Here is a 27345-nt window from a genome sequence, read left to right on the forward strand (position 1 = left end):
TTATATCAACCGAAATGTTGTGAAAAATATCACTTTAAGGTGAGAGAAATAGTCTGAAGATGGCAGATAATACAGACAGGTTTTCGCTTAGTCAGTCTTGCACAGGTGCAGCATAAAGGGCTGCTATATTATCCTGCACTATCCTGTTGTTGCTGCGACAGAGCCCCGATAAAATATATAGTCACTTATGGCGGACTCTGTATATGCGAATAAAATTTTTATTTCATTCAATTGATTCAAATTTTTGTGCATTCGAATGTAATCTTTGAGGTCTTCAGTATTTCGGGTTATTTTATTTTTTTCTTGCTTTCACAAAAAACTAAATCTGCTAAACAAAACCTAGTTGGTGATGAACTCTTTTATTTAAAAGAGCGGGTTATCGTTAAGTTCTGAATGTCTTTGTTTACTTTCGTTTTTTCGTGAGCATCTGAGAGTACATCTTTCAAACTCCTTGGCCTAACGTTCACAGAAAACATGAGTTGGAACAATTACATTGAAGGCATTGCCAGGGCCGCTGCAAGAAAGGTGGGCTTTCTCTACCGTGCTAGACAACTACTAACATCCGAAAGTATCCTGTACCTCTATAAGGCCACCATTCGCCCATATATGGAGTATTGCTGTCACATTTGGGCTAGTGCATCGGCTACTAGTCTCTCACTCCTTGACAAGGTTCAAAAGAGAGTCGCAAATCTGATAGGCCCTGAACTGGCATCTAAGCTTCAGTCTCTGTCCCATCGACAAAATGTTGCATCCCTCTGCCTTTTCTACAAGTATTTTAATGGGGAATGCTCTGACGAACTGCAATCACTTGTGCCCCCACTACGTGAGCACCCTCGACAAACCCGACAGGCTGCTAAATCCCACCCCCACACTGTAGAGATCCCTAGATGTAAAAGATCTTTCTACTCCAGTAGTTTCTTCCCCAGAACCGCTAGACTTTGGAATTCCATTCCAGGTCCCTGCTTCCCCAACAGTACTGACATGCAGAAGTTCAAGTGTAACATGAACCGACATCTTGCTGCCCAAATCCCTGCATAGTACCCCAGTAGTTGTTGCCCCTGATAGTAGCCCCCTACACGAACGTGGCAATTTGCCTTGTTTGGGGTGAAAATGTAATAAAAAAAAAAAATTTTTTAAATTGATGAATGCCCTGGAAAAGTCTCTTCTGATTAACGTTTACCAGTTTTAAAATAAGCAACTTGGCTGTTTTTTTCTTTTTCTTTTTTTGTTTTGTTTTTTTAATAGCAGAATATTTTTTGGTACTTGTACAGTTTAGTCAACACATAAAAAAATGAAAATATCGAAAAAAAAAAAGTTTAAATTGTATGTATCCGTTATGGAACAAAGTTCTCCAAAAAAAAAAAATTTCACTTAATTTCATCAAGTTTTTTTTTTTTTTTACAGCAAAAAAAAAAACAAATTTATGATACCGAGCAAAAGGTTCCATTTTTAGGAAGAAAAGCTAGTATTGAAGATGGGGAGGGAGTTATCTCCCCATGGCGTTTCTAAAATCCAAACAAAAATTTTTTAAACAATCCTAGATGTCTACCTTCAATGCGCTCTCATAAAAACGTGTTTTTCCGCTGTAAAAAAAAATTAAAAAAAAACTACTCGATCAAATTCAGTGAAAATTTTTTTCGGAGATGTTCAGTTCAAGACGGATACGTACAATATAACCTTTTTCGATATTTTCATTTTTTAATGTTTTTATTTAAACTGTACAAGTACCTATTTTTTAAACTGGTAAATATTAGTCAGAAGGAGCGTTTCCAGGGCATTCTTCGTGAAAACAGAACGCTCAGCAGAAAACGAAAGTAAACAACAAAGACACGCGAAAAAAAAACTTGCCGATAAGCAAAGAGTGACTAATTTCTTTTTAACAAAGCCATTTCCAACAAATATGTACCTAACCGACAGCCTTTTCCGCACTACGCACACTATCCGTCTCTAGCTTGTAACATTTGCTGTATACTGCAGGATCCTCATAATCATACCCCCTTCGGACAAAGGCTTGACTATAATAGTAGCTCTGAACTTTCGGACATAGTCGAAGTTGATGAGGAACCTGAAGGGGAGACGGAAGCACTCAAGCCAACCGGTGGTCAAACTGGACCTTCCGGAGCGCCTGCTAGTGGAACGAAGGTAAACTAATGGTACTAATAACATTGCATGGTTCTCTTCTATCTGGTCGGGTACGCTGATTAACCGCCTAACTAAGTCTTCTTGCATATGGTCTTCTCCTGACCCCTGATCTTTGTGATCCGCTCGGCCGAGCATGTCTGATAATACTTCTCCGCTTCTTGACTTGTGGTGTTTTCTTTTCTTACTTATTGTTTTTTTTTTTTTTTTTTTTTTTTTTTTTTTTTTTTTTTTTGGATGTTGGAATAGTTTCGCTAACGTGATGGCTAATAACTACCGTTTTATTGCCTTTCTGCTTTTGAAATAATTAAAAAAAAAAAAGAAGAAAAAAAGATGTTGGTTTTAAGGTGGCAAGGAATTTTTTTTATAAGGCATTTGCGTGTGTTCTCCTTCTCCTTGCCTTCCTCCTCCTCCTCTTTCCTTCTGTCGATTGGAAGTTTCAAGAATTCCACCTGCTTCTAAGTAAATGTGAAGCTTTTCGTTTTCATTCTGGAAAGTTTTCTGTTTTTTATTCTGTTTCTTTCCTTCTTTCACTCTGCCATTTTTTCTTTCTCCCTCCATCGACTGTCGCATTTTCTTTTCTCACACTTCTCCTCTTTCTCTTCCTCCCACCATAGTCTCTTTGTCCTCTTCTCTTTCTGATACAATTGACTATCGCCTTCCTTTTCTGCCACACTTTCTCTTTTCTTTCTTCCATTCTTGACTGTGCCTTTCACTTTTATACTCCCACCTCCCCCCCCATTATTTGCTATCCCTTTCTCTTTCTCAGACGCTTCATTATTTTTCTCACACTTTCGACTGTCCCCTCCTTTCTCACACATTTGTCCTCGTCTTGACATTCGAGGTTCCCCTCGTCTTTCTCGCACATCGACACTGTCTCCTTCCTCACACATTTGACTGTCTCCTTTCTCACACATTTGACTACCTCCTTCCTCACACATTTGACTGTCTCCTTTCTCACACATTTGACTGTCTCCTTTCTCACACATTTGACTGTCTCCTTTCTCACACATTTGACTGTCTCCTTTCTCACACATTTGACTGTCTCCTTTCTCACACATTTGACTACCTCCTTCCTCACACATTTGACTGTCTCCTTTCTCACACATTTGACTGTCTCCTTTCTCACACATTTGACTGTCTCCTTTCTCACACATTTGACTGTCTCCTTTCTCACACATTTGACTGTCTCCTTTCTCACACATTTGACTGTCTCCTTTCTCACACATTTGACTGTCTCCTTTCTCACACATTTGACTGTCTCCTTTCTCACACATTTGACTGTCTCCTTTCTCACACATTTGACTACCTCCTTCCTCACACATTTGACTACCTCCTTCCTCACACATTTGACTGTCTCCTTTCTCACACATTTGACTGTCTCCTTTCTCACACATTTGACTGTCTCCTTTCTCACACATTTGACTGTCTCCTTTCTCACACATTTGACTGTCTCCTTTCTCACACATTTGACTGTCTCCTTTCTCGCACCTTGACACTGTCTCCGGTCTCACACATTTGACTGTCTCCTTTCTCACGCATTTGACTGTCTCTTTTCTCACGCATTTGACTGTCTCCTTTCTCACACATTTGACTACCTCCTTTCTCACACATTTGACTGTCTCCTTCCTCACACATTTGACTGTCTCCTTTCTCACACATTTGACTGTCTCCTTTCTCACACATTTGACTGTCTCCTTTCTCACACATTTGACTGTCTCCTTTCTCGCACCTTGACACTGTCTCCGGTCTCACACATTTGACTGTCTCCTTTCTCACGCATTTGACTGTCTCTTTTCTCACGCATTTGACTGTCTCCTTTCTCGCACCTCGACACTGTCTCCTTTCTCGCACCTCGACACTGTCTCTTTTCTCACGCATTTGACTGTCTCCTTTCTCACACGTTTGACTGTCTCCTTTCTCACACGTTTGACTGTCTCCTTTCTCACACGTTTGACTGTCTCCTTTCTCACACGTTTGACTGTCTCCTTTCTCACATGCTTGACCGTCTCCTTTCTCACACGTTTGACCGTCTCCTTTCTCACACATTTAGCTGTCTCCTTTCTTGCACCTCAACACTGTCTCCTTTCTCAGACATTTGACTGTCTCCTTTCTTACACGTTTGACCGTCTCCTTTCTCGCACCTTGACACTGTCTCCTTTCTCGCACCTCGACACTGTCTCCTTTCTCACACATTTGACGTTCTCCTTTCTCACACATTTGACTGTCTCCTTTCTCACACATTTGACTGTCTCCTTTCTCACACATTTAACTACCTCCTTTCTCGCACCTCGACACTGTCTCCTTTCTCGCACCTCGGCACTGTCTCCTTTCTCGCACCTCGGCACTGTCTCCTTTCTCGCACCTCGGCACTGTCTCCTTTCTCGCACCTCGGCACTGTCTCCTTTCTCGCACCTCGGCACTGTCTCCTTTCTCGCACCTCGGCACTGTCTCCTTTCTCGCACCTCGACACTGTCTCCTTTCTCACACGTTTGACTGTCTCCTTTCTCACACGTTTGACTGTCTCCTTTCTCACACGTTTGACTGTCTCCTTTCTCACACGTTTGACTGTCTCCTTTCTCACATGCTTGACCGTCTCCTTTCTCATATGCTTGACCGTCTCCTTTCTCACACGTTTGACCGTCTCCTTTCTCACACATTTAGCTGTCTCCTTTCTTGCACCTCAACACTGTCTCCTTTCTCAGACATTTGACTGTTTTTCTTTTCTTACACGTTTGACCGTCTCCTTTCTCGCACCTTGACACTGTCTCCTTTCTCGCACCTCGACACTGTCTCCTTTCTCACACATTTGACGTTCTCCTTTCTCACACATTTGACTGTCTCCTTTCTCACACATTTGACTGTCTCCTTTCTCACACATTTGACTGTCTCCTTTCTCACACATTTGACTGTCTCCTTTCTCACACATTTGACTGTCTCCTTTCTCACACATTTGACTGTCTCCTTTCTCACACATTTGACTACCTCCTTCCTCACACATTTGACTACCTCCTTCCTCACACATTTGACTGTCTCCTTTCTCACACATTTGACTGTCTCCTTTCTCACACATTTGACTGTCTCCTTTCTCACACATTTGACTGTCTCCTTTCTCACACATTTGACTGTCTCCTTTCTCACACATTTGACTGTCTCCTTTCTCGCACCTTGACACTGTCTCCGGTCTCACACATTTGACTGTCTCCTTTCTCACGCATTTGACTGTCTCTTTTCTCACGCATTTGACTGTCTCCTTTCTCACACATTTGACTACCTCCTTTCTCACACATTTGACTGTCTCCTTCCTCACACATTTGACTGTCTCCTTTCTCACACATTTGACTGTCTCCTTTCTCACACATTTGACTGTCTCCTTTCTCACACATTTGACTGTCTCCTTTCTCGCACCTTGACACTGTCTCCGGTCTCACACATTTGACTGTCTCCTTTCTCACGCATTTGACTGTCTCTTTTCTCACGCATTTGACTGTCTCCTTTCTCGCACCTCGACACTGTCTCCTTTCTCGCACCTCGACACTGTCTCTTTTCTCACGCATTTGACTGTCTCCTTTCTCACACGTTTGACTGTCTCCTTTCTCACACGTTTGACTGTCTCCTTTCTCACACGTTTGACTGTCTCCTTTCTCACACGTTTGACTGTCTCCTTTCTCACATGCTTGACCGTCTCCTTTCTCACACGTTTGACCGTCTCCTTTCTCACACATTTAGCTGTCTCCTTTCTTGCACCTCAACACTGTCTCCTTTCTCAGACATTTGACTGTCTCCTTTCTTACACGTTTGACCGTCTCCTTTCTCGCACCTTGACACTGTCTCCTTTCTCGCACCTCGACACTGTCTCCTTTCTCACACATTTGACGTTCTCCTTTCTCACACATTTGACTGTCTCCTTTCTCACACATTTGACTGTCTCCTTTCTCACACATTTAACTACCTCCTTTCTCGCACCTCGACACTGTCTCCTTTCTCGCACCTCGGCACTGTCTCCTTTCTCGCACCTCGGCACTGTCTCCTTTCTCGCACCTCGGCACTGTCTCCTTTCTCGCACCTCGGCACTGTCTCCTTTCTCGCACCTCGGCACTGTCTCCTTTCTCGCACCTCGGCACTGTCTCCTTTCTCGCACCTCGACACTGTCTCCTTTCTCACACGTTTGACTGTCTCCTTTCTCACACGTTTGACTGTCTCCTTTCTCACACGTTTGACTGTCTCCTTTCTCACACGTTTGACTGTCTCCTTTCTCACATGCTTGACTGTCTCCTTTCTCATATGCTTGACCGTCTCCTTTCTCACACGTTTGACCGTCTCCTTTCTCACACATTTAGCTGTCTCCTTTCTTGCACCTCAACACTGTCTCTTTTCTCAAACATTTGACTGTTTTTCTTTTCTTACACGTTTGACCGTCTCCTTTCTCGCACCTTGACACTGTCTCCTTTCTTGCACCTCGACACTGTCTCCTTTCTCACACATTTGACGTTCTCCTTTCTCACACATTTGACTGTCTCCTTTCTCACACATTTGACTGTCTCCTTTCTCACACATTTAACTACCTCCTTTCTCGCACCTCGACACTGTCTCCTTTCTCGCACCTCGGCACTGTCTCCTTTCTCGCACCTCGGCACTGTCTCCTTTCTCGCACCTCGGCACTGTCTCCTTTCTCGCACCTCAACACTGTCTCTTTTCTCGCACCTCAACACTGTCTCTTTTCTCGCACCTCGACACTGTCTCCTTTCTCACACCTCGACACTGTCTCCTTTCTCGCACATTTGACTGTCTCCTTTCTCACACATTTTACTGTCTCTTTTCTTACATGTTTGACTGTCTCCTTGTTTTCTTGCACACTGGATCTTTCCGTCTTTATCACACCTCGACCCTCCCCCATCTTTCTTGAACCTCAACCGTCCCCTCGTCTTTCTCGCACCTTTGAACATTTCGTTTTTCTTACACTAACAGCGTTCTACATTTTATGAAAAAAAATTCTTTCATTTCATTTATCCTAAGCATATTCTTTTGTTGAACCTGAAAAATCTTGCCCCACTAGCTATTTGTTTTTATTTTCATCTATTTTTCAATTTTTTTTAGGCAGATTAATATCGAATGGACACAAGCCTACCAGACTATCAAAATAAAATGAAAAAAAAGTCAATATTTAAATATTTTTAGGGGTGCTCAGTTTCTAATTCAACGTTCTAGTAAATCGATCACCCATTTAAGAACCACTCGATTTTAGACGAAATTTTGTGAATTTAGCTTTTTTTTTATTTAGACTAATTAAAAAAAATTAAATTTAAAAAAATAGCTAAACTACTTTTACAAATGAGCTAAATTCGCGAAATTTGGCCTAAAAATGTTGAGTGGTTCTAAAATGGGTAATCGATTTACTAGAATGTTGAATTAGAAACTGATCACCCCTTACAAATATTGAAATTTTGACATTTTTTTTTTTTTTTTTATAATCTGGTAGATTGAAAAAATTTTTAAAAGACGAAAATAATTCTTTTTTTTAAATAGAGAAGGGGGGTCAAGATTCTTCAGGTCCGCCACTCTTTCTTTTCCTCACTTTTAACTATTCTGTCTTATTCTGCCACTCTTGACGATTGCCTCTATATCTCTAAATATCATCTTTTTTTTTTTTGCTCTCAACTTAAGTTGATTTTGAATATGCTTTTTTTAAAACGTCGTCTCTCCGTTTTCAAAATATACGTGGGTGTTCGATTGGCGTAATGGATACTATTGCTGATTATGCAATCTGATCTGATCACTAATGCACTAATACTATTGGTACGGATATGAAAAAACAATTGCCACCAAAGAGCAACTTGTATTCAATTAATAGCATCTAAATAATCATTTACATGTTTTGGCTATAAATAACACGTTGAAGCTTGAAGTTTTTTTGGGGTTTTTTTTTTGTGTCACCATTTGACAAGACTACAAGCCACTCGAGGATAAGGGTTAATGAAATGAAAATGATTGCTGTCGAAAAGTAAGGCACACTATGAGAGTACTAACAATAATTAATGGTATAAACTGGTATTTATGGGAAAACAATTTGTTCACATTGAATTTGAAGATGATCAAGTTGTGATCAGAAGGTCTGTCTAGAAATTCTGCCTGATGCTAGGCACATAGAGAAAAAAAGGAATATATATTTTTTTCTTGTGGTGGTGGTGGTGGTAGAAAAATTCATGATGTTTTAAAAGGGAAAACTAGAGATTGGAGCCCAGTCGAGCACCTTCCATGTAAATAACACAGCCACTTACCAATGTTTTTCGGATTTGAGTGGTAATAATTCTCTCTAGTACATTTCTACCACAGCATCAGACAGAATTTCTAAACAGACTTTCTTTGCGAAGACTTTCCTCCTAATTGCAAAACACAGTGTCGTGGAGCTTTGTCAGCGTCCAACCACTAAGCTGAGCATTGCTGGTTATCGTAAAGAAGCCAACTTTGCATCGCAAGTCACAACCCAGTCGCGAAACAGGTCGTTCTTGTTGCGTAAAAGATGGCACTCCATAATAATGATTCTTTTGGTTATTGTTCAATTCGTGAGGCACTCATTTATCAAGTTCTTTGTTTTTCCGATCTCTCTCAAGTGGTTGGAAATCGTCGTATACGTTACGTCTAATTCAGAAGCAAGTTCTTGAACAATTGCGTGTGGATTGGCTTCGACTAAGGCTCTTAATTATTCATTGTCAACATCCGATAGCCGACCATCACACTCATCAACTTCAAGATTCTCATCGTCACCATGAAATTTCTTAAACCAGTATGCTATGCATTCAGTAGTGGTTCGTGGGTCAAACGCTTTGTTGATATCGCAAGATGTTTCAGCAGCTTTTCGGCCTAGCTTGAATTGAAATAAGAAAATTGTGCGAATTTGCTTTTTTCCATCTTGTATCCAACGTTCTGAAAAGAAAACATAATTTTTTTAAAACGATTGTGATTTAAAAGTGAAAAACACTCTTTAAAATGATATATAAAGTAAGGATATTAATAACGGAAACTTATTTGAAAATACATGAAAATACATCATTTGAAATCAAAATTAAAAAAAATTCTTCAAGTACTTTCAGGTTTGTATTATTGTGCACATAAATTCGAAAAAATTGTCAAAAAACAAACGCATAACAAATAAATGTTATCAAAGGCAACATAAGTTACTTTTCTACCTAACTGGATATGTGTTTTTTTTATTGTGTTAGTGTTTTTATTTAATAGCTCGAAAAAGCATAGTGTTTACCGATGTATTTGAAAATTGCAAATGGCGCCCGACTCTCTGTTGAACACGGTAAGTTTGGGAAAATGAGTTAAAACAAAAAAAAATACTGTTAGAAACTCGCTCAATATATGTTACCGTGACATAGGCTGACATATATCCGGTGGGTTTTTAACAGTATTTTTTGTGTTTCTTTAGTTTGAACTCATTTTTTTTTTTTTTTTTTTTTTTTACATGGAGTCCACCACTTATCAAGGCCCAATGGCCACTCAGGGATAAGGGTCATTGTGTGTACATTAATCAAAGGGATAGTGTAGCAATAGTATTGGATAATTGGTAAGGTGTAATTACTTGGGGAGTGGGGGTTTATTAGGAATTTGTTTGTGTTGGACTTGAAGACATCCAGGTTGAAGTCGGGAGGGAAACAGGCAAGCAGAACAGAGTTCCACAGGCGTGCAGTTCTAAGAAAAAACTTTGTTCACCAGAGCGTGCCTTGCCATCTGCAATTTTCCAATACATCGATAAACATTGTATGTTTTTTGAGCTGAATAAACATGTTAGGGTGATGAAAACGAAGTTTCCGACCATGGTTATGGTCTTTGGTGTGGTTTCAAGTGAGGGCCACATAATGCCACCTTGAGTGTTTTCACAATGTTTCAATCGGTGTAACCTCAGACCTTCTTCAGGTGTGCATTGTATTTTTTGGCCACCTATACTGAGAATTGTGCATGGTATCTGTTTGAATTCAGGACCATTGCTAGCACCCTCAAAATGCATCGCTGAATTGCCGCGAATAACAGGGACGTTCCCAGGGTGATGAAAACAAAGTTTTGGCCAGGGTTATGGTCTTTGGTGTGATTGCAAGTGAGGACCACATCATGCCACCTCACATCTGAATAATAATTTAAAAAATATATTTCAATTATAAGAAGAGAGAAAAGAATTTTTTTTAAAAATCGAATGATTTTTTTTTCTTTTAATAAAATACTTGCACCTTTAAGCCGTTTCAAAACAGCTTGTCTGTTTATTTATTTATTTTTTTAAAGTTTTTACTTATATATATTTTTTCTAATGACTCTTTTAGGAAACGTCGGTGGATGGTGGTGAGTGGAGTCAAGACAAAATAGGATATACTTATTACTGCTTTCCGATACTTATCAAAGGCATTCCAATTAAAAAAAATTATCCAAGAACACTCCCAGACACATAAAGTACATTATTTTTTATTATTATTATTATAATACCCTTATTATAATCTAACTTGCAATTACTAAGTTTTTATGAAGTTCAATGAGAAAACCGTTTGATCTTTTCAAGTGAGTTAGCTTTGTGATCTATCTAAAATATCTCCAATATCGATAAATAGTCAGAGTATGCAGAGAGGGTTTCTGTGCATGTCAGACACATATAGCTGAATAACTGTTTGCAGTCACGTTTCTGAATTTTTGAGATGAGGATGGATTATTCATATTATTTGGATTCTTCAGACTACTGTTCTCATCTTGAGTGTTGTTTTCACAACGTTTCGATCGATGTAACCTCAGACCTTCTTCAGGTGTGCATTGTCGAACTTGGGGATGTTTGTGTGGAACTCAGGAATTTGGACAAACGGAAAGCATTATTTATCTCACAGGTGTAGCACGTTTACGTTCCGTCAACCATGACTGGATAGAGGTCCTAAGTAATGTGGAATTGTATTTTTCGGTAGCCCACACTGAGAATTGAACCTTCAATCTTCAGGATGATATCTCTTTTGTAGTTGATTTTTTTTTTTCCAAATACTGTAACTGCACCATGGTCTTTGCGTTTGAAATTCTGTCCAAATTCGCAAATTTGACAAAAACATCCCTGAGTTTGACAAGATGCATCTGAAGAACGTTGGCGCTTATATCGACCGAAACGCTGTGAAAAATGACACCCAAGATGAGAACAGTATTCTGAAGAATTCAAATAATGTTTATTGTTGTTCGGAGATATGTTTTTTGATTTTTTTGCAAGCCTGTTGTTGTTGATGGAGGAGTCAAACTAACAAATCACAGCTTGTTTTAAATTTGAGTTGCAATCTTGTTTGAAATGACTATCCTTTTGTTACAGCAGTTACAGAGACCGCAACATTGACATACGGTCAGTGTTGAAATCAAGTAACAAATGCGGACAAAAAGCAACAAGCAGAGGATCATGACCTGTGCAGTGAAAACACACACAGCACACACATTTTAAATATGTACATACGCATTAATCATTATAATTTGGAACTCTATACACACACACACACACACATATACATGCACACACAATATCATTAATACTTTTGAATATGTACACAGACACATTATTGTGCATAGTATCTGTTTGAATTCAGGGGGGAAATCCTCCCAGCCATTATCTCCTCAGATAGGTTAATTATAGGTTGCTTAATGGACTCTAAAATTTTTTGTTGTTGTTTTTTTGCTTGCGGACGAGAGTGCTTCTTTAAGGGTCACCTGATGAACTACTCTCCACAATAAAACTGACCTAGTTTCATACTTTACCCTCGTGGGGAGGCAAGTGCCGTTTGACCATAAATTCAATAAAAATGGGATAACATTATGTCTTAAGGGTGACACAAGTGCATTGTGTCCGTTGAAGGGAGCAACTCCACACTCATCAAAGCTAAAAGGCTTCACTATCGTATATAATTTAACGATATTGTTCAATTTGCATAAATAAAAAATATTAACCAGAGAGAGGTTCAGTTTAAAACATAAATTAATGTTAAAAATGAACCCCCATTTAGTGGATTTCAAAAAAAAATTTTTTATATTAAGGAAAAATGGGGACATAAGATAAGGGGGTCATTTTACTGTTATCTATTGATTTAAATGAAAATTTTTTAACTCAAATTGTTAATGTACTCCACTTTGGGGTATTCGTGCCAACTAGCTAAAAGTGCTCTTTTCGCAACCACGCATATAAAGAGTATGTTTATTTTAGTTGGTGCAATTACCCCAAAATACGGGGTATTGCTTTTATTAAGGTCAGTGGGTAAAATATCAATTATCTCCCTTACCCAGGTATTTTTTTTCTTTTTCGTTATTGTAGTGAAATCTGACAGCTGAAAAATCAAGTTTTCATTAAAAAAACACAAAAAAAACAATAATAATTATCAATTTCAACAATAAGCAACGTTATCTACCTAATTGTCATGTCAAAAGTATTAAAATTTTACTGCACTATATATACTTATATATACTTATATATATATATATATATATATATATATATATATATATATATATATATACTAGCAGTTCAACCCGGCTTTGCTCGGGCTCTATGTACTGTTCATAACTTTATATGCATATGTATATATATATATATATCAAAAAATTTGACTCATGTCAAGGTAACCTACATCTAAAATTTCAAGTGTTTAGGCCCAAAATTGGTGGAAGAGTTTGGTAGAGTCTGCAAAGGTCAACTCTTTCAACTTTGACCTCTTGGCAGCCAAATTTTCACCCAAAAACTGATTAAAAAGCTTATTGCATGTCTGAATATCCTTTATGTAAAATTTCAAATGTTTAGACCCAAAATTGGCTGAATAGTTTGCTAGAGTCTGCAAAGGTCAACTCTTTCAACTTTGACCTCTTGGCAGCCAAATTTTCACCCAAAAACTGATTAAAAAGCTTATTGCATGTCTGAATACCCTTTATGTAAAATTTCAAATGTTTAGACCCAAAATTGGCTGAATAGTTTGCTAGAGACCGCAAAGATCAAATCTTTTGAACTTTGGCTCCTTCGCAGCCAAATTTTTGCACAAAAACTGATTAAAAAGCTTGCCCCTGAATACACTTTATGTAAAATTTCAAATATTTAGACCAAAAATTGGCTGAGTAATTTGGTAGAGAGCGCAGAGGTCAATTTCTTTAACTTTGACCCAAATTTTGACTCCTTACCGTTTATTGTTTTGGGCTCAAATCAAATTAAAAAGTTTGATCCATGTCCAAGTAACCTACATCTAAAATTTCAAATGTTTAGACCCAAAATTGGCAGAGGAGTTTGGTAGAATTTTCAAAGGTCAAATCGTTGAACTTTGACCCCTTAACAAATTTGACCTCTTAACAGCCAAATTTCTGGCCAAAAACCGATTAAAAAGATTTTCCCAAATCTCAATACCCCTTATGTCAAATCTCGAGTCTGTAGACTGAAAATTGACAGAGTAGTTTGGTAGGGAAATGTACACACACACACATTTTAACTTTTATAGATATATAGATAGATTATTACAAAAATCGCGTATTTTTATGATTCATGAAAAAGGTTTTAAAAAAAAGCGGCCATATTGTTTTGAATAGTGAAATAAGGGGAGTAACTCATGTTGACAAAATAAAAAAATATTTAAAGCCATTTTTTTTTTTTTTTTAGGATAAAAGACAAAATGATAAATGTTCTGTATTAATGGTATATAAAATAAAAATGGCCATATTGAAAACGTTAACTCTGTGGTATATTGAACATGTTAACTTCCAAGCATTTGTGTCGTTTTCTATAAAATTGAAAGCATTCTATTGTTTTTACATTATTTAAAGCAATTACCTTCACTTAATCCCCCCAACCCCCACCCAATATAGGATTCATCTTTTTTTAGGCGATTACTTGTTGGAGAGAAAAAAAAAAACCCAATTATTTCAGAATTTAGAGTGTGGGATTATTTTATATACTAGCGGGGTTACTTGGTGTTGCCTGGGTGTGGTGAGGTGTGTAAGGCGGGAGGGGGGGGTCGAAAAAAAAATGGAAGATAAAGAATAAGTGAACGTAATAATACTGTTTAAATATCATAATTTTTTTTTTTAAATTGGGAAAAACAAAAAAAAAAAAAACAGCGAACGTAATAACCCTGTTTAAATATACCTTTTTTTTTAATCAGAAAAAAAACAAAACAACGAACGTGATGCAAAACAAAAAAATAAGCGAACGAAAAAGAAATGGCATAACTAACTCTTTTTAAATGTTAAAACTTCTTTTAAAAAAATCGGAAAAACAAAAAAAAACAGCGAACATGATATAAAAAAACCCGAAAAAATGGCATAAATAACCCTGTTTCAATATAAAAACTTTAAAAAATTTTTTAAATATATATCTGATATCTCGGCTCGAACGTGCAATCTTAAGATAACGATGTTATAGCGACTGGTCTATGGTCTTTTTACACATGCGTGTTTGGCTAAATTGTCATGAAGGAACAATACTTTGCTACCCCCCCCCCCGTAGAAAAGTGCCCATCTGAGGGTGAGGAAATTAATGTTTTTTGCCAATTTTTAGATATTTGTTGTCTGAAGGGTCGAGCTTCAAAACGATATCGATCTTGTGAGAATCCGTTGCCGCTGTCAAAAGTTTTAGGCAGACATACAAACATACATACATGCAAACAGATTTTTGCCCTTTATATTATAGACTAGCGAGGGGTACCCGGCGTTGCCCGGGTGTTGGGGGGGGGTAAAAAAAAAATAAGTATGAGAATCGAACCCGAACCCTTGAGGCAAAGTTGTAAATTAAAGTGTAAAAAAAAAAAAGTGCGACGTTAACTATTGCCACACCGCGAGATGCTAACGGAAACACGTTTGAATTTATTTAATTACTTGGATTTAGCAGTTGCCCGTTTTAATGAGTTAATGAGGTCAAGTTTGACTGCGTGATTTCATTTACTGCTGAACGCTTTTCCCCCCCCCCAAGATGTTATAGGAAAAAAACTTACCCACATGTGGCGAGCAACAAATGTTGAATATTTATCTTCCCGAAATCGAGCAAATTAAATAGACAGGCGAGCTTCGTTGTTAACTGTGAGATATTACGATTTATATGTGATATAAAAAGTTTTAAAAAGTTGTGAAGCGACCGACCGCTTCTCTGAAAAAAGCCTTTTGTAGACACACAGAAAAAGTGAACACACACACACATACATACATACGTACATACATTTTCGCTTTTATATTTATAGACTAGCCGGGGGAGGGGTACCCGGCATTGCCCGAGTGTTTGAAGGTGTGTGTGGTTTTAGGTAAATCAAAATACCCGGGTGTTTGTGTCGGGGGGGGGGGGTAAAATAAAAAAAAGTTTTGGTCGGTAAGTATGAAGGATTGAACCCAGACCCTTGAAGTTGGAAATGAAAGTGAAAAAAAATGTCCGACGTTAACCACTGGGTCACCACAGAATAGTAACGGAAACGTGATTGAATTTATTTAAGTATTAAAACTTGGCAGGTGCCCGTACTTAATGAGGTCAACTTTCACTGCGGGGCAGTATTTTATTTACTGCGGGGCAGGATATTTTATTTTATTTTTTGTTTCCCAAAGATGTTGTGGGGAAAACCAGCTCCCCATAAAAAGAGGATTGTCCAAATTGAATAGCAATTGTCTGATATAAGGAGAAACTCCACATTGATCAAAGCTGATTGCTTTCGGACGTTTCCGGAAAAATGCCGCCAGAATTAGTTTCGCTTTTATTCTACAAAAAAGCTTAATGCACATGCGGCGATCGAAAAATGTTGAATATTTATCTTTTCAAAGTCGAGCAAATTAAATAGACAGGCGACCTCCGTTGTTAACTCGTAGATATTATGATTTATATGTGATATAAAAAGTTTTAAGAAGTTGTGAGCCGACCAACCGCTTCTTGGAAAAAAGTCTTTTACAGACATACACAAAAAGCGAACATACATACATACACACATTTTCGCTTTTATATTTATAGATATAGATAACTATATAGTAAAAATTTGCCAGCCAGTATAAGTATCTTGAAATGACTGAAAAATATAGGATAAACAGCCAAACTGTTTTAAAACACGCTAAGATGCAAATAAAAAATAATTTTATTTTCTTTCATTTTTCAAGTTGAAATATTAAGGATGGATATTTTTTCAAGTTGAAATATTAAGGATATTTTACTTCCAAGAAGAAAAAAAGAGTAAAAAAGATCTAAACAACCAAAACATATTAGAAATATTAAAATCCAAAATTAATTATTTTGTTGTTGGGGGGGGGGAGACCAGCTCCCCATAAAAAGGGGATTGTCCAAATTGAATAGCAATTGTCTGATTGTTTTTGGACGTTTCCGGAAAAATGCCGCCAGAATTAGTGTCGCTTTTATTATATAAAAAAGCTTAATGCACATGCGGCAATCGAAAAATATTGAATATTTATCTTTTCAAAGTCGAGCAAATTAAATAGACAGGCGACCTCCATTGTTAACTCGTAGATATTATCATTTAGACGTGATATAAAAAGTTTTAAGAAAAAGTGAGTCGACTGATCACTTCCCGAAAAAAAAAGCCTTTTTCGGACATACACAAAAAGCCAACATACATACATTGTCACATTATTTAAAAAGCCATTCTTAACATGGGGAGGGGAGGGTGTTTTGTACCTATTCTATACTCTAACCTTACAATTCATATTATATGATATTCATAAATGACCTCCCTGATAAAATTGTTTCGGAGATGGGTGTATTTGCCGATGACACCACTCTCTATAAAAGATATGAGGGGAAAACAAATGAATACATATCCAAGGAAATGGCAGAAACACTAGAGGATGATTTCCAATCCGTAGTGGAATGGGGACAAAAATGGTTGGTCACATTTAATGCTGCTAAGACTAAGCTTGTTTCCTTCAATAACTACAAGAAACCTTCTCTGCCACCAATAGCAATGGCCAAGAACACATTACCTGAAAGTACTTCTTTTAAACTCCTCGGCCTAACGTTTACAGGGAATATGAACTGGAATAGATACATTGAGAGCATTGCCAAGGCTGGTGCAAGGAAGGTTGGCTCCCTCTACCGTGCTAGAAAACTACTTACGCCTGACAGTATCCTATACCTCTATAAGGCAACCATTCGCCCATGTATGGAGTACTGTTGTCACATCTGGGCTGGTGCATCTGCTTCTTGTCTCTCGCTCCTGGACAGGGTTCAAAAGAGAGTCGCCAACCTGATAGGTCCTGAACTGTCATCTAGGCTTCAGCCTCTGTCCCATCGACGAGATGTTGCATCCCTCTGCCTGTTCTACAAATACTTCAATGGTGAATGCTCTGACGAACTGCAAACACTTGTACCTCCCCGACGTAACTACCCCCGACAAACCCGACAAGCTACTAAGTCTCATCCCTTTACAGTAGAGATCCCTAGGTGCAAGAAAGCCTTTTACTCCAATAGTTTCTTCCCCAGAACTGCGGGTCTTTGGAACTCCCTTCCGGGATTCTGCTTTCCCAACTGCAATGATATGCAGAAGTTCAAGTGTAATGTTAACAAACATCTTTCTACTCATCTCCCTTCATAATGACCCTGCTAATTAAGTCCCTGATAGTAGCCCCCTGCTTCAAAGTGGCACTGTGCCTTGTTTGGGGTGAAAATTGAATAAAAAAATAATACAAAAAAAAAATTTCAAAAAAAAAAATACATACATACGCACATTTTCACTTTTATAGTTATAGAAGATAAAACCAAATACAATTTTTCAAGGCCAATCTGAATTTTAAAAAAAAAAGGCCAAATTCGATAAATTTGGCCTTTAAAAAAAAGGCTAATTTGACAACTTTGGAGTAACTTGGAATTTAGAAATCTATTTTATTAATAACTAGCATTTCAGCCCGGTGTTGCCCGGGTGTTTGGAGTGGTATGTTGAACAAAAAAAAAAGTGGTCAAATTTTTAAAACTTTGACCCCTATTATGATCCCTTAACATTTATTGTTTTGGGCTCAAATCAAGTTATTAAGTTAGATCTATGTCCAAGGAACCTATATCTAAAATTTCAAGTGTTTAGACCCAAAATTGTCGGAAGAGTTTGGTAGGGTTCTCAAAGGGCAAATCGTTGAACTTTGACCCCTTAACAAATTTCTGGCCAAAAACCGATCACAAAGATTTTCCCAAATCTCAGGGCCCTGTCGGTGGGGCATTAGAATACGCCGACTGCCCCCCTGCAGAGGGTAAAAGTCCCTCAATGGGGGTCCTGGATATGACCTTAAACTATATCCAGTGGTGTGGCCCCAGCTTGTGGGCTTTGGGGAGTGTGGAGCCACCCTTTAATTACCATTGCTCCCAGGTCCACTCTGACCCGGAGTGGTAGTACCTGTTAGGGTCCCAACTATGGGTTAAATAGAAACCGATGTGAAAACAACAAATATATTCTATTAAAAAATTTTTCTTCAAAATCTTTGGATTCGGCATTAAATAACCCGAAAAGGGTTGATATGCCGTAAAACAAAAACAACCAACCAACCAACCAACCAAATCTCAGTACCCTGTATATCAAATTTCGAGTCTGCAGACTTAAAATTGACAGTTATTGCCTAGGAAAATCTACACACACACTCACACACACACACATTCACTTTTATAGATATATAGATTCATACTAGCGGAACTTGTGGAAATTCCACAGGGGACTCTTTCATATGTTAATATATTGATGTTGGCATTTTGTGGATGTTCAGCATAAATTGAGATGCCCTGATATTATTGTACCTATTTACTATGCCTCCCCATGGGACAGAGTTAGACACCAGGGTCGTTTTTTAACGTGGAGAAAAGGTACAAAAATAAAAATTGTCTCAGTCGTGAAGGATTTCTTCTCCACTGACAGAGAACAAGAAATGGAAGTGCAGCATCTGAAGAACAGATGGTATTTATTTGCTCCCCCACTGAGCAAATTAGGCACAAGGCCGTTTTTAATGTGAGGTAAAAACCAGCTCCCCTAAAAGTAGGCAAAAAGGGGGCACTCTGGTTACCAAAAATAATAATTGTCCCAGTATAGAGGGTCTCCCCTCCATTGACCGGTACAAACCATCTTAAGTGCAGCATCTGCCGGAACAGATACTACACTTTGATCTTGACCAAATTATTGTAGCTCTTTTGATAAACTGTAAAAGTATTTGTCTAAGCTAGCAGGGACGCCTGGCGTAGCCCGGTCATAAAGTACGCTTAAATATGATATTTTAATTCTTGCAGATTGCGTATATCATTATTAAAGAATTAATGTTCTACCGATTTTTATATATTCTAAAGTTGCGATTTCAAAAATGAAGAAATATATCTATATGACTTGGGTTCATCAGCTTGAAACAAAACCGAAACCAAAACTTATGAAGAAAAAAAAAAAAGTTTCTTCAGCTATAGTCGAAACCAAAACCAAAGCTTATGAATAATTCGTGATAAAATTATGCATAAAAAAAAATAGATGACACGAGTGCCAGCAGTTATAATCGAAACCGAAACCAAAACTTATGAAGAATTCTTGGTAAAATTATTTATTACAAGAAATAGAAGATCATAACAATTAAACGACAGTCACTCGGAAGAAAAAGGATGCAAGTGTGACACACAAAATAACACACAGTTTAATTTTAGTGTTTTTCGTAATTTGTGGATATGTGGAGTTTCGACATGACAATTAAGTAGATTCCATTCATTTGAATTGAAAGTTAATATTTCGATTTTCTTAACCATTTTTTTTGTATCTTGATTGAAATTAAAATTTTATTTTTGCTTTGATTTGTTTTTTTGCATGGGTAAAGCTTCATGATTATTGTGTATGGCTTGTTTTTCTTTGTACGGAATTTCTTTTTTTGCTTTGATGAATTAAAAATAATTTCTTTTTTTACTTTGATAAATTAAAAATAATTTCTTTTTTTACTTTTATGAATTAAAAATAATTTCCTTTTTTACTTTGATAAATTAAAAATAATTTCTTTTTTTTATGAATTAAAAATAATTTCTTCTTTTACTTTGATAAATTAAAAATAATTTTATTTTTACTTTGATAAATTAAAAATAATTTCTTTTTTTATGAATTAAAAATAATTTCTTTTTTTACTTTTATAAATTAAAAATAATTTCTTTTTTTTGCTTTGATAAATTAAAAATAATTTCTTTTTTTATGAATTAAAAATAATTTCTTTTTTTACTTTGATAAATTAAAAATAATTTCTTCTTTTACTTTGATAAATTAAAAATAATTTCTTTTTTTACTTTGATAAATTAAAAATAATTTTTTTTTACTTTGATAAATTAAAAATAATTTCTTTTTTTACTTTTATGAATTAAAAATAATTTCTTTTTTTGCTTTGATGAATTAAAAATAATTTCTTCTTTTACTTTGATAAATCAAAAATAATTTCTTTTTTTATGAATTAAAAATAATTTCTTTTTTTACTTTTATAAATTAAAAATAATTGTTTTTTTTTGTTTTTTTACTTTAATACCTTTATTTTTGTAATTTTTTAATCATTTGTTTATAATTTAAATAATTGTTTTTTTACCACTTTTGAAAAATTTTATTTTTTATTTTTACCCTTATAATTTATTTTGTTAAATTTTATAATTTTATTTAAATTTTATTTTTATATTTGATATTTAATATTTTTTTACTTTTTTAAATTTAAATAATTTTTAAGTACTTCAAAAAAATTTATTTTATTTTATTTAAATGTTTTACCTTCATAATTTTATATATAAATTATATATAATATATAATATATATAAATAATTTTTAATTTGATATCTTATTTGCATTTTGATCATTTTTATAAACTTTATACATTCATAAAAAATCTGTTTTTTTTGTTCTTTATACAAATGTATACATTCATAAAGATTCTTTGTTTTTTTTTGTTCTTTGCACTGAATCACACCACAAACACAAAAAAGGTGTATATATTTTTTAATGTTATTTTTATTTTTACCTTTATAATTTATTTTTTAAATTTTATATATATATTTTTTTTAATTTTATAATTTTATTTTTTTTTAATTTTATGATTTTATTTTTGTTTTTAATATCTTTTTACTTTTAAAATTAAATGAACATAGGTAATATTCTTTTTTTTGGTTCTTTGCACTGAATCATAAAAAAAAGGTGTACATATATTTTTAAAATTTTATTTTTACCCTTATAATTCATTTTTTTTTAATTTTATAATTAATTTTTTTAAATTTTATAATTTATCTTTTTAAATTTTATAATTAATCTTTTTAAATTTTATAATTAATTTTTTTAAATTTTATAATTAATTTTTTTAAATTTTATAATTTATCTTTTTAAATTTTATAATTTATCTTTTTAAATTTTATGATTTTATTATTTTTTAATTTTTTTGTTTTTTACATAGGCATCACCACTTATCAAGGCCAAGAGGCCACTCGAGGATGAGGGTTAAAGAGTGTACAGTAGACAATTGGACAATATAGTAATCGATAGTAATGGAAATTCGGTAAATTTGTTAACTTAAGTGGAACGGCTCATCAAAAACTTGTTTACATTCGACTTGAAGACAATTATAATGTAGTCAGCTGGATAGCAGGAAAACGGAAGACAATTTCCACAGGCGTGCAGTTCTAAGAAAGAAGCTTTGCTCATGGTATCTACGTTTAGGTTTAGGTACAGATAAAGAGTGGGGGGATTATTGATAGTGTTATCTGCTAAACGGGTGTTTCTTGTGTATAAATTTTATTTTTGTACGTAATATTCTTTTACTTATATAATTTAAATGAACATACGTAATATTTTCTTTTTGTTTTCTTTTGTTTCTTCGCACTGAATCATACCACTATAAAAAAAAAAAATGATTTTTTTTTTTTTTTTTTTGAATAATCTGATATTCAGAATCGAATACTAAGACTATGGAGGCAGAAGGTACAAAAAATTCCAACTCTATATAATGCAAACATAGAATTCAGTAAAAATAAAATCATTATCCTGTTTTGATATTTTAAAGTGTTGCAAGTGTCCTCAATTCACCAGGCAACATCTCACCCTTGCTCTCCGTGCAGTCCAATCCATAGAGTTGAGACCAATCATGTTCCAAGCGTCCTAGATTCTGGGATGAGCAACCCCAGGTTTTCTTAGATCTTCCATAAACTCTTTTTTTACTCACGTTGATCTCCAACAAGGCATATCACCACTTATCAAGGCCCAGAAGCCACTCAGGAATAAGGGTTATTGTAAGTACAGTACGTTAGTGTGGATATTTAAAGTATCTACTTAAGGGGGCGTTGTTTACGTTGGACTTGAAGACATCCAAGTTGTAGTCAGGAGGGAAGCAGGCAGACGGAACAGAGTTCCACAGGCGTGCAGTTCTAAGAAAGAAGCTTTGTTCATGGAATCTACGTTTTGATTTAGGCACAGATAAAGAGTGGGGAAACTTTTTGACAGTGGATTCAGCTAGACGGGTGTTTTTTGTAAAAGATTGGCGAGGGTGGGGGGGCAGAGATTGGAGTTCAGACGAGCACCTGCCATGGAAATAACGATAAAGCTACTATTTAGGACCATGCCTAAGAAAGCTCAACAAGATGTTGGTTCACATTACATTTAAACTTTTGCATATCGGTACAGTCGGAGAAGCAGGTAGTAGGAATGGAATTCCAAAGTCTAGCTATTCAAAGGAAGAATCTACTAGAGTAGAAAGCTTTCTGGCATTTAAGGGCCTCAACAGTGAAGGGGTGAGATTTTGTTGCTAAGCGGGTTTATCAGGGATATATATGCCGAGGGGGCACAAGTGCAACGAGTTCATCAGAACACATTCTACTAAAATACTTGTAAAACAAGCACAGAGATGCAAAACTGCAGCGATGGGACAGGGGTTGAAGCTTAGTTGACAGAGTGGGACCTATTAGATTGAAAAATCTTTTTGGATCCTATCCAAAAGGAAGAGGCTAGATGCACCAGTCGCGATGTTGCAACAATATTCCATGCATGGGCGAATGGTGGCCTTGTAGAGATACAGGGTACTCTCAGGTGTGAGTAGTTTTTCTAGCATGATAGAGGGAGCCCACCTTCTTTGCAACAGCCTGATGCTGCATGGTTGATAGAAGTCTTTTGCTATCAAACATCCACTTGATCAGGACGCAGTTGTTGCATGGAAATCGTTGCAAATCAGAAGCACTTGAGGCCCATGTTTCACTTCTACGGTTTTTAATACATATTTTTTTTAAGAGGAATAGGTAGTTTGCTTGAAGCATTGCTGATAAATATAAAATATGAGAGATTGGAAAAGTCAAGAGCAATGCAGAAGGCTGAATTTTTTTTTTTTTTTTTTTACATGGTGGTCACCACTTATCAAGGCCCGAAAGCCACTCAGGGATAAGGGTTATATTGGATAAATGAAAAGAAAACAAAAACAAACAGATGAGATTGTATTAAGATAACGGTAGACAAATTTTTTTTCTATTTATTTTTTTTTTATGTAATTATTTTTATTTTTTAGATTTACTTTTATTTATTTTTTAATTATTCATTATTTATTCATTTATTTTTTTTATATAATTATTTTTATTTTTATATTTACTTTATTTTTTTATTTATTTATTTTTTTAATGTAATTATTTTTATTTTTTATATTTACTTTTATTTATTTTTTATTTATTTATATTTTATTTATTTATTTATCTATTTTTTATTTATTTATTATTTATTCATTTATTTTTTATTTATTTTATATATATTTTTTTTTGTTTAGAGTTGATACGAGTGATGTTCCAAGCAGTCAAGTCACTTTGGTCTTCCACGCACCCTTGTACTAGTGGTATCCATGCATGTTATTACGTGGATGTAAAGCATATCACACTGTACATTGTCAAACATTCTAAAACATTGAGCACTGTTGAAGGGATTTTTTTCTCTAGGATCAAATTAAAACGATTTCTGTTTCTCTGCTTCCACACACGTCAAATGTCGCATGTTTGTTACTGACATTTTTACAAACTTCTGCGTCTGACCTTTACTCCTGACCTGAAATGGAAAACTTAGATCAAATTTGTTGCCAAGCTTACCAGAAAAATAGTGACGTCACTCTACCGCCCCAGAAACTATCTTTCAACGCAATCCTTTAGTTGTATGAGAGCCAGATAAGTCCTAAAACAGAGTACTGTTGCCATTTCTGGGCGGGAGCTGTTCGGAGCACCCTATCCTGCTTTTACAAAGTTACAAACCGGTTTCGAAATCTAGTTGGTGATGCCCTTTTATTCTTTCCTGCAACCTCTTTCCTAGAAGAGACATTCCGAGCCGGTCCTGGATATGACCTAAAACTATATCCAGTGGTGAGGCCCCAGCTTGTGGGCTTTGGGGAGTGTGGAGCCACCCTTTAATTACCATTGCTCCCAGGTCACTCTGACCCGGAGTGGTAGTACCTGTTAGGGTCCCAACTATGGGTTGAATAGAAACCTAGTTGAAAACAACAAATATATTCTATTAAAAACATTTTTCTTCAAAATCTTTGGATTCGGCATTAAATAACCCGAAAAGGGTTGATATGCCGTAAAACAACCAACCAACCCAACCCATTGCGAGCCTGGCTCTGCTCTATCACTACTTTCATGGTAAGTGGTCGTCTGAGCTTCAATCAATGATCCTCCCTTGCCAAACTTTCACAAAAACATTCGTCTAGCTACAACAACTGCCAAGTTTCCCCCATTTCTGCATTTGTTCCTAAATCTAAAAGCAAATTCCACAAACAAAGATCCCTTCCTAGAACTGCCCGCCTGTGGAACTCTGTTCACCTGGCCTGCTTTCTAGCTGACTACATTATGGTCATCCTCAAGTTCAATGTAAACAACTTCTTGTTGAGCTGTCCCACCCCCTTAAATAATTAATTTCTACCCCATTCCCACTACCAGCTACTAATACGCTGTTGTCTCAGTGACTACCGTACAGTCATTAACTCTTATCCTCGTGTGGCCTTCTGGCCTTGATAAATGGTGACTCCTTTGTAAAATAAAATTGAAAAAGTGCAATATTATTAGAATTTTTTTTTTTTTTATTACATTTTCACCCCAAACAAGGCACATTGCCACTTTGTTGTAAGGGGCTACTATCAGGGGCATAAGCATCAGGGGTACTGTGTAGGGAGTTGGGCAGCAAGATGTCGGTTCACGTTGCACTTGAACTTCTGCATGTCAGTACAGTCGGGGAAGCAGGAACCCGGAAGGGAATTCCAAAGTCTAGCTTTTTGGGGAAGAAACTACTGGAGTAGAAGGCTCTCTTGCATCTAGGGATCTCTACTGTGAAGGGGTGGGATTTAGCTGCTTGTCGGGTTTGTTTACGTCGAGGGGGCACAAGTGCTTGCAGTTCGTCAGAGCATTCAGCACTTGGAGAATTTATGAATATTGAACTATTTAAAAACACAAGTAAAACATAATAAGCAACTTTTTTATGGTGATGTGGTTATAAAGTGGTCATTGTTTTGTTGACAATTCTTTTTAAAAAAAAAACATTTTTGAAAAAGAAAAAATTATTTTTTATTTTTTTTCATATAAGATATTTGTGTGCGTGTGATTAAGCCATGTAAATTGTTATATCTAAAACAGAAAAAGATTTTCTTCCCTGTCCAGGTTCCGCCTGATAGATCCCCATATCGATCACCCATCAGAAGGCCTTCGAATAAGTCTAACGAAAAGAGCGAGAACAGGGTTGCTCAGCATGGAATGCCCATTCCGCAGATAGGTAAGCACTTTTTTTTTTTTGTTTTGTTAAAAATTAACTCTGAAATTAAAAAAAAAAAATTTTTTTAATTTTTTTTTTTTTTGTTAAAAATTGACTCTGTAATTTTTTAAAAAAAGTTAATTTAATATTTTTTTTTCCGTTTCGTTAGGAAGACAGTTAAAAATTAACTCTGAAATTAAAAAAAAAATTTTTTTTTTTGTTTCGTTAAAAATTGACTATGTAATTTAAAAAAAAAATTAATTTAATATTTTTTTTCGTTTCGTTAGTAAGACAGTTAAAAATTAACTCTGAAATTAAAAAAAAAATTTTTCTTTTTGTTTGCTTAAAAATTGACTCTGTAATTTAAAAAAAAAAGTTAATTTAATTTTTTTTTTTCGTTTCGTTTGTAAGACAGTTAAAAATTAACTCTGAAATTAAAAAAAAATATATTTTTTTTTGTTTTGTTAAAAATTGACTATGTAATTAAAAAAAAAAATTAATTTAATATTTTTTTTTCGTTTCGTTAGTAAGACAGTTAAAAATTAACTCTGAAATTTAAAAAAAATTTAATTTTTCTTTTTTTCGAGTCTGAAACCATTTTTCTTTGTTTTCTTCATTGAAAGACAAAGGTTAAAAATCGACTCTGTCAGAGGTTAGGCTGACATGTATCAGAAGCAGTGCTTTCCTGATGGCTGCATCATGGTCATCTTCAAATTTAATGTCAAAAAACACTTACAAACCGTGCTACTAATTCACATGGTACCATATTTATATAGTTCCATTTTCCTTTTTATCCATTCCAGAAATAACGCGAGATAGCAGCACTGAACGAGGCAATTCGCTTGAAGACGAAGATTTCAATCTACAAAAACACAAGACATCAACAGAAGATAAAGGCAAGATTATCACCCGTAAAAAGTCGGATGCGACGGGCGCAGAAAATTACCGACCGCCAAACAATAATCCGGTGCCGAAGCCAGAACCAGTTGTAGACGAGTTTCCTGGAAACCCGTCTGAGCCCTGGCGGACAATGATAACCCCGGACCGTGTGTCCAGCTCTCCCAGTCTAGCCAAGGCCAGGTCGCATGCTGTCGTGGCCTTGAATTCGGATCCGTACTACGAGGATGCTGAGGACAATTTGCAGCGGCGGATCCGGGTGGTGATGGATCCGGATCCGATGCGTCTTTTTGTGGCTTTGTTTGATTATGACCCAGCGGTCATGTCTCCGAATGCGGATGCGTGCGACGCAGAACTTCCATTCCGGGAGGGACAAGTTATAAAGGTTTGTCAGGTTTTTCTTTTGAATTGTAAATATTTGTTTCACAAATATGTAATTCTGAATAACGCGTTACACGTTTGTTTAGCAAGAAACCAAAAGAGTAAATATGTGCTACGCGTTTGTTTAGTATTATGAATAAGCAGGAAACCAAAAGAGTAAATAAAACCAATCAACTGCGAGGTTATAAAAAAATTAAATATTTATTTTTACAAAAACATTTAAATAACATTTACAAATAAA

At 35.8% G+C, this 27345-nt stretch overlaps 1 protein-coding gene across 8 annotated transcripts in view; it reads left to right on the forward strand.

The window, feature by feature from the left end:
• The window catches only part of LOC145270514 (uncharacterized), a 107661-nt gene that overhangs the window by 47664 nt on the left and 32652 nt on the right, over positions 1–27345 (forward strand). For 6 of the 8 annotated variants that reach the window (XM_080126167.1, XM_080126171.1, XM_080126174.1 and 3 more), the window contains 3 exons: positions 1978–2142; positions 25736–25847; positions 26630–27108. In XM_080126167.1, the coding sequence (XP_079982293.1) occupies positions 1978–2142; positions 25736–25847; positions 26630–27108 (756 nt within the window). The remainder of the gene's footprint in view (positions 1–1977; positions 2143–25735; positions 25848–26629; positions 27109–27345) is intronic. The other 2 variants (XM_080126172.1, XM_080126175.1) reach the window with 1 other exon arrangement.

This window comes from Euprymna scolopes, chromosome 46 (genome assembly GCF_053919585.1).
Source record: "Euprymna scolopes isolate OS-2025 chromosome 46, ASM5391958v1, whole genome shotgun sequence".
In the NCBI taxonomy this organism is placed as follows: domain Eukaryota; kingdom Metazoa; phylum Mollusca; class Cephalopoda; order Sepiida; family Sepiolidae; genus Euprymna; species Euprymna scolopes.